Here is an 8,935-nt window from a genome sequence, read left to right on the forward strand (position 1 = left end):
CGGTTTAGTTCAGTTCGGTTCGGTTCCAATCACTCCCTCACTGCTGCAAATTCATCATGGATCTCGCCTAGGTTCACTCTAGACTCACTCCTCCAAGCTCACTTCGCAGAGTTCCCTCGGAAGAGCTTCCTCATCCTCCCTCGAAGTGATCGTGAGACTCTGAGGATCGGTGCTGCAACATATTTCTTAGCTGCCCTTTTAACTGCAGCACAAAGCGGACTACAGTTAAAGCAGCCGGACTCCTCCCCGACAACCTCTACACCAGCTCTACTGCCACTACCGACTTCCTGGACTGGGTCGACTGGGTCTGGATAAAAACTGCTGCCCTTGTCAACGACGGTCACGACGAATCTGCCGATAACTCTGGGGGCCCTGCAGAAGCAATGGGGAGATGCAGGCATTGTTAGTGAGCTGATTCTGTACGGTAGCTACGTCTAAACAAGCTCTTCACCTTTAGTGATCTTTATCATGGCATAATATGGACACTTCACCAAGTGTGTGTGTGTGTGTGTGTGTCCTTAGTGGCAGTGTTGCCAGACTGACTGTGTAAGAAATAATCAGACAAACTTACTGTCGGTTTTCCTCCGAACGCTGGATGGCGTTCTGCTCATAAGCGTTCATTATGGAGAAGAGAAGACCGCTGGATGAGGACAGGCTGCTCCAATCCAGGTCCTCGTCCCCGCTGTCTACCTGCCTGTCCTCACTGCATTCTCCACTGTGTTTCCCTGGAATTCCACACACTTTCACCTCTGGAGAGCTTTCAGACTCGGGGAAAGATGAGTTTGCAGAATCTCTCCTTTCCCTGTTAATGAAAATACAGGTGATTGTAGTAAACAAACAGTGGACCGATCTGGAGGAGGGGGTCACAAAGCAGGATTCCCAGCTCAGCCAGAGAGCTCAAGCCTAGAGTCCAGCCTGTTCCATTGACCTGAGCCTGTTGCCATTGTCCCATTAAGAAATGCTGCTTTGTGAAACACCGCCCTGCAGTTCTTCAGAAAAGCCGTTTATTTACTATAGCTAATCAATCAATAAAGGATCAATAAAAACAGTAATAAATAATACATCCATTAACAAAAGGACTCGACACTGGAGTTCCAGCACAGCGCTCTACTTACTGTTCTTGCCTGGCCTGCAGCCAAGGGTGGTTCGCCACGTTTCTCACCGAAGGCCGGGTGAAGGGATTGAAGCGCAGCATATAAGAAATGAAGGCCCGACAGGGCTCCTCCACTGCAACCCCACACGAATACTCCACAGCTTTGCGCTGGAGCTGTGTGAGGGTACCTTGCTAGGTTGAGGTTGCTAGGGTGTCACAGGTAGTTGCTATGATGTCTCAGGTTGTTGCTATGGAGCTGACATCTGTTTATGGTGTTGCTAGGTGGTTTCTATGGTGTCACAGGTGTTTGCTATGGTTTTGCGAGGTGGTTGCTATGGTGTCACAAGTAGTTGCTATAGTGTCACAGGTGGTTGCTATAGCATTGCCAGGTGGTTGCTATGGTGTCACAGGTGGTTGCTATGTGGTTGCTTAGGTATCTCAAGTGGTTGCTTGAAGTTACACCTTAACATTCAATGTTAGTGTAAACACAGTACTACCTTAAAAGACGTTCCACCTTAAAATTCAGTGTCAGGGTAAACTTAGTACTACCTTAAAAGACGTTCCACCTTAAAATTCAGTGTCAGGGTAAACTCAGTACTACCTTAAAAGAACTTCCACCTTAAAATTCAGTGTCAGTGTAAACTCAGTACTACCTTAAAAGAAGTTCCACCTTAAAATTCAGTGTCAGGGTTAACTCAATACTACCTTAAAAGAAGTTCCACCTTAAAATTCAGTGTCAGGGTAAACTCACTACTACCTTAATAGAACTTCCACCTTAAAATTCAGTGTCAGGGTAAACTCAGTACTACCTTAATTCAGTGTCAGTGTAAACACAGTACTATCTTAAAAGAAGTTCCACCTTAAAATTCAGTCTCAGGGTAAACTCAGTACTAGCTTAATTCAGTGTCAGTGTAAACACAGTACTACCTTAAAAGATGTTCCACCTTAAAATCCAGTGCTACTTGAGCACAATTCCACCTTAAGCACAGTTTCGCCATAAAGAATTGACTTAAAAAAAAAGAATAATCTTACATTTATTAAAAATGATAAATCAGATCGACTCTAAAAATACACAGCAGACCACACAGCGAGATCATCTACGAAACGGTGTTTGAACCGTGTCTGTACGTTAATCAGTTCAGGCTGTATTAATTACACAAATGTGTGGAAGAAACAACAACAACAACAATAATAATAGTAACAACAATAATAACAATAATAATAATAGTAACAACAATAATAACAATAATAATAATAATAATAATAAGCAGAAAAGGAATAACATATATATACAGAGCTTTTCTAGAACTATAGGTTATTGATGACAGGGTTGTGGGTTCGATACCTGGGTTGGCCAAGCTGCTACTTTACCCTGTCTGCTCCCTGGGCGCTACAGCAATGACTCCCCACTGCTCCAGGTGTGTGTTCTCAGCATATCACTGTGTGTGTGTTTACTGCACAGATGGGTTAAAGGTGGAGGCCAAATTCTGTGTCCTGCACGAACGGTAAATCTATAGTGTGTGTGTATATATATATATATAATGATAAATACCATGATTGCCATGATTTTTATATTTATTTCTTTATTTTTTGGTCAGTTTTATTTATTCATTATTTTCCGCTTCCTCAGCAGGTATTGTGTCTTAGTTTATTGATATTAAGTTAAAAACATAAAAATAAATAAAAAGTTTACCAAAAGAAAAGTAGAAATGCAGAAATAAATAAATGTAGATGTTGAACTTCTGTGTCAGTGAGGTTTACCTTCAACAGACCTGGCTGTATTCAATCAGATCAGTCTAAATATCACTGCAATTTGGTTCATATCTTAACCACAGGGGCCAATACTTTTCCACAGCACTGTGTGTACATACAGTTCTATACAGCCAATGAGGAACTGACCTCAGTAACCTGACTCCTCCTCTCCATTGTGATGTCATGTTGATGACATCACAGAACCTATAAATAGGCTTGTTCTCCCTCATTGGCTCAGTTAGGATTCGGCAGCCCGCGAGACAGCTGATTCCTATGTTCTCAGTGACACTGATGTCATTTGGCTGAAGCTCTTATCTAGAGCCAACTTATCTAGAACCAGCTTTCATCTGCAGGGAAACAATGGAAACCAAAAAAGCCTTGAGGAGCCTGGGCTTTCAGGTGGTTCGCAAAATCGGTGAAGGGAGTTTTGGAAAGGTGATGCTGGCCACGTCCAAGAAATACCCCGACCAGGTGGCCATTAAAACAACGGACCTCAAGTTGATGAAACCTGGTTTTGTTTCCAAATTTCTGCCCCGGGAACTCGCCGTTCTCCGAAAAGTACAGCACCCTCACATTGTTCAGGTGCATGACATCCTTGAGTTGAGTAACAGGCACGTGTTCATCGTGATGGAGGCTGCCGCAACCGATCTCTGTCACATGATCCAGGAGCTCCACCACATCCCCATTGACCAGGCCAAAAGGTGGTTCTCCCAACTCGTCAGTGCCGTGGTCTATCTGCACCAGCAGAACATTGTCCATAGAGATCTGAAGTGCAGTAATGTTCTGCTGACTGCTGATGACCGAATCAAACTGACCGACTTCAGTTTAGTTCGCATCTCAAGAGGCTTCCCTGACCTGAGTGAGACGTACTGTGGCACTCCTCACTACGCTGCTCCTGAGGTGCTTCTGCATGAGCCCTACGACCCGAAGAGGAGTGATGTGTGGAGCCTGGGTGTGATCTTGTACAACATGGTCACTGGGTCCCTGCCCTTCGACAGCAACAATCTGAAAAGGCTCCCGCATCTCCAGAAGCAACCCTTGAAGTATCCAGATGGTGTCACAGTGGATGAGCCCTGTAAGAACTTCATCTCCTACATGCTGAAGTTCCATTATTACCTTCGGCCTTCGGTGGCAGAGGTGGCACAGCACCAGTGGCTGCAGTTACCTGAAGACCGGTGAGTAAACCATTGAGCTGGAACTGGAGTCTCTAGTTCCAGGTTTATAAATATAAAGAATATTTCGTTGTACTTTTATTTGAATTGGATTTTTGTTTGTGATTATTTATTTTTAGATTGTGGGTTTATATCTCTATATAAAAAAGAAGCCATATTGTATTAGAACGTTACTAGAAGTCTCCTGTAGATGTAAATTAAAGCACATATAGGAAGAAGAGGGGGATCAGATCGGGGCAACATTTGAAGAACTGTTAAACACTGAACTGCTAGAAGTTCTTTTAGAAGAGCTGTTAGGATTAAGATTAAAACTGAATCAGGACTAAATAAACTGCTGATTCCAGCAGGAATGCACAGGAGAAAGAGGTCCTCACAACCTCCTCAACCTTCTAACTTTCTGCTTCTTTCTTCATCTGCAGGGAGAAAATAGACACTGACAAAGCCCTGAGAAGCTTGGGCTTTGAGGTGCTGGGCAACATCCAGGAAGGCAGTTTTGGGAAAATTAAGCTGGCCGCATCCAAGAAGCACCCCAAGCAGGTGGCCATTAAAATAGTGGACCGTATATTGATGGAACCTGATTTGGAGACCAAATTTCTGCCCCGGGAACTGGACATCCTGAAAACAGTGATGCACCCTCACATCGTTCAGGTGCATGACATTTTTGAGATGCCTAACCATCTGGTGTTCATCGTGATGGAGGCTGCAGCCACGGATCTCCATCAAAAGATCCAGGAGCTCCACCACATCCCCGTCGATCAGGCCAAAAAGTGGTTCTCCCAGCTTGTCAGCGCTGTGGACTATCTGCACGAGCAGGACATTGTCCATCGAGATCTCACCTGCAGTAATGTCCTGCTGACTGCTGACGGTCAAATCAAACTGACCGGCTTCAGGTTTGGACGCATTTCAAAAGGCTCCCCTGAAGAAAGTAAGACGTACTGCTGCACTTCTTACTACACTGCTCCTGAGGTGCTTTTGGCTACGCCCTACGAGCCGAAGAAGAGCGATGTGTGGAGCCTGGGCGTGATCCTGTACGTCATGCTCACTGGGTCCAGGCCGTATGACCACACGGATTTGAAAGAGCTCCCAAATCTCCAGCAGCGACCCTTGAACTATCCGGAAGGGATGGCGGTGGAGGAGTCCTGTCAGGACCTGATCTCCTACATGCTGCAGTTCCGTCCTTTCTTTCGGCCTTCGGTAACACAGGTGGCACAGCATCCTTGGCTGCAGTCGAGTCAAGAACAGTAAGTAAACCATCGCGCTGGAACCTGAGTATCAAGTTCCAGGATTATAAACATAAAGAACATTTTCATTGTATTTGAACTGTAATTAGATTTTTGCTGATTTATTATTAAGAGTTTATTTCTTGCTTGTTTGTTTACATGTAACTGAGTTGTTTATTCATTTCTATTTTATTGATTAGCTTTAAAAAACTTAGCACTTAGCAGAATGAACAAACCCTTTTCATGCTTTTGGGTTTAGTCACAGTTCCATCAGGAGTCACAGAGTGTTTCACAAAGCAGCATTTCTCAGCTTAAGCCCAGGGTTGAGGACTGGAATGTTCCTCAGCTCTTCTTCTATTGGACAGGCTGGACTCTGGGATCAAGTTCTCTGACTGAACAGAGACCCCTGCTTTGTGACTCCCCCTGAGACTGGTCAGCTGTTTACTTATTTGCTGTATTTGTCTTGTATTTTTATCAACAGTGAAATGAGTGAGACTGCAGACTCATCTGTGGCTGAGGCTAAAAGCGCTCCACAGGAGAGTGTGTTCGGGTTTCCAGAGAGACTCTGTGATGAGAGCTGTAAGGAGATCCAGCAGCATCAGCAGAACACCATTAAGCGTTTGGAGAAAATACGGAATGTTTGTTTGTTTGTTTGTTTGTTGTTTAGACACTATTTATGACTGTTGTATCTCTGCTCTCTCTATTAAAACAGTCAGTCTGGCAGCACTGTTCTGTAAATCAGTAAATAGGTAACATACAGTATTAGTTCACTAACAATAAGCTAATACTTATTCTCCACATTGCTTCTGTACCGTCTCCAGAGTTATAGGCAGGTTTGTGGTGGAAGCCGTTGACGAGGACGGGGAACCCAGTTCTCATGGAGACGCCAGCCCACTCCAGGAAGACGACAGCAGTAGAGCTGGGGCAAGTCTAACTTGCCGAAGCGTGGAGGCTGTGGAGGAGGAGCACGGCTGCTTCTGCTGCAGTCCTTTTTGTGCTGCAGTTAAAAGGGCAGCTAAAGCTTATGTTGTCACACCGATTATCAGAGCCTCCCATTCACTTCGAGGGAAGGTGAAGAAGTTCTTCATCTCTGCGGTGCACAACTCCTCCTCTTCCCAACAGGGGGCTCCACATTCTGCTGCCTCCACAGAAGCTCCTGCCTGTTCCAGTCCTGAACAGAGACGTGAGGATGGGACTTCGGACATCCTGCTCCATGGGCTGGTGGTGGAGGCAGAAGCTGTCCTCCCACAGCCCACAGTGAGGCAGGGAAGAAGAAGGCTGCGATTCCCCAAGTTTAAGGTAAGTGGACTGTTGAGTGATCGTGACGGTCCTTTTATACCATAGAATCACTTTAAATATTGATCAGAAATGTTTCAGTTGGTCAATCTTTGTCATTTTTGTCTCTCCAACAGATCCTGAAGAAGAGAGTTCATCCTCTGTAGACGACCAGCACGGCTCCCAGTAATGGTAGTGTACTGTCTGGGTTTGATTCTGAAGGGAAAGTCCCGCTCCATGGGCCGGTGGTGGAAGCAGAAGCTGTGCTCCCACCGCCCATTATGATGCAGGAAAGCAGGAGACCGAGTCTTCAGCTCCCCTTCAGATTATTCAAACTGAGTTCACCCTGTTCATGCTTAGCCCAAACAAATCATGTTGGATGACCATGTGGACCCACCTCCCACAAGGTCTGGGTTGGAGATGAGTGATTGGAGGAACAGCCTGCCTGATCTCAACCCGAGGGGTAGGGTGTTACTGGACTTTTGTGCTAGTCACAATTTGTCCACAGCAAACACCATGTTCAAACACAAGGTTGCTCATGAGTGTATTTGGTACGCTCATAGTGTACCTTGAGCCAAAGGTCAGTTAATGATATTGTGCTCATATCATGTGACCTGAGGCCATGTTTGGACTCTCGGGCAAAGAGAGGCACTTAGCTGTTAACTGATCATCATCTAGAGGTGAGTTGGACCAAGTGGTGGGGAAAACTGCCAGACAGACCTACAACGGCCCAAAGACTAGTGAGGGTCTGCTGGGATAGACCTGCATCATAGAAGCAGCTGGACATTTGGATGTGGCCTAAAGCTTTTTGTTAAGTGGTGTTGAGGTGCCTTTAAACCATTCATTATTCAGTCATACATGTTTTTGACCAGAGGAGGATGGGTCCACCTTGTGAGTCTTGGTTCCCCTCAAGGTTTCCTCCTCCAGCTCTGGGGAGTTTTTACTTGCCACTGTCGCCTTTGGCTTGCTCACTTGGGGTTACATCATCAATTTTATCTAATTTCCTGATTTTTTGTAAAGCTGCTTTGCACCATCAGATTTGCAGTGGCAGAAGTCCAGGGACTAGGAACAGTGTGGAGAGTCCATGGAGAATGACATTCGGGTGGCCATAAGGAGGTTCTGTAAAATAGTCCAACAACTCAGAAGAAGAAGGAGAATCATTGTCCAAACTATGGTCAGTTAGGGCGGTGAAGCTCTGCTCTCAGCTGAGGATATTGTTGGGCAGTGTATAGAACACCTTGAGGAACTCCTAAACTTGAGGAACATGCTTTCTGTCCAGGAGGTAAGGCTGGAATCTACCAGGGAGTCAGAATCTCACCATCTCTCTTGCCAAAGTCACTGAGGTAGCTGAAGAAAGCTCCATAGTGGCAAAGCACCAGAAGTGGAGGAGATTCACATGGAGGAGCTGAAGGCTCTGGTTGAGATGCCTCTGCAATGTTGCATGGACCTCTGGAACAGCACCTCTGGACTGGAGTACTTGGGTGGTGGTCCTATTTTCAAGAATGAGAACTGGAGAGTGTGTGCTTACTCTTGAGGCATCACACTTCTTAGCCTCTCCAGGAAACTCCATTCCAGGGTAGTGCAAAGGAGAATACACCCGATAGTTAAACCTCAGATTCAGGAGGAGCATCGCAGGTTCTGTCCTGACTGTGGAACAGTGGACCAGCTCTTCACACTCTCTCAGATAGTCGAGGGGTCATGAGTGTTCACCGTTTCAGTCTACAACCATGTTCCCCGAAGCTGTTTGTGAGAAGTGCTCGGGGAGTACGGGGTGCCGAGGTCACTGATGTGAGCCGTACAGTCCTTGTACTCTCGGTGTGAGAGCTGTGTCTGTTCTCTCAGCACCAAGTCAAGCTTGTTCAGTGTTGCCGTTGGACTCCATCAGGGCTGTGGACAGGATAGCAAGGCTTCTGTGTGTGATGGCCTCCGATGTGCACTTGTTTGCACAGTTTGCAGCTGAGTGTAAAGCGGTCAGTATGAGAATCAGCTCCACCAGGTCTGAGGCCATGGTGGCGTCCCATTCACTCTTCATTATGGAACAAGGAGCTCTGCTATCCGGGTGAGGCTCGGAGTAGAGCTGCTGCTCCATGGTGTTGAGGTGAGCCAACTGAGGTGATTTGGGCATCTGATAAAGATTTCCTCCGGTCATTATCAGTCCCCTGGTCCCCTCTGGACATGGCAGAATGGGAGGAGACCCAGAGGAAGACCCAGGACCTGCTGGTGTGATTATATCTCCCGGCTGGCCTGGGAATGCCTTGGGGAACCCCCAACAAGAGGTGGTGGAACTGGTTGGGGATGGGAGTGCCTGGACTTCTGTGCTCGCCTAATGCCACTGCAGTCCTGAGCTGAATTAAGAAGAGGAGGATGATGAAGATGAGCTTCAACTTTAAGGTATGTGAACTTTTTCCTCTTCTTGACACACA

General features: G+C 46.1%; 1 protein-coding gene across 1 annotated transcript; it reads left to right on the top strand.

Moving 5' to 3' along the window:
- The first annotated feature begins 3,205 nt into the window (after positions 1 to 3,205).
- Positions 3,206 to 6,702, top strand: LOC140551054 (ribosomal protein S6 kinase alpha-3-like). The gene is made up of 5 exons (XM_072674423.1): positions 3,206 to 4,020; positions 4,437 to 5,258; positions 5,719 to 5,883; positions 6,059 to 6,420; positions 6,650 to 6,702. The coding sequence occupies exons 1-5, from the start codon at positions 3,206 to 3,208 to the stop codon at positions 6,700 to 6,702; spliced, it is 2,217 nt and encodes a 738-aa protein (XP_072530524.1).
- Positions 6,703 to 8,935: the final 2,233 nt, after the last annotated feature.

This window comes from Salminus brasiliensis, chromosome 3 (genome assembly GCF_030463535.1).
Source record: "Salminus brasiliensis chromosome 3, fSalBra1.hap2, whole genome shotgun sequence".
NCBI lineage: Eukaryota > Metazoa > Chordata > Actinopteri > Characiformes > Bryconidae > Salminus > Salminus brasiliensis.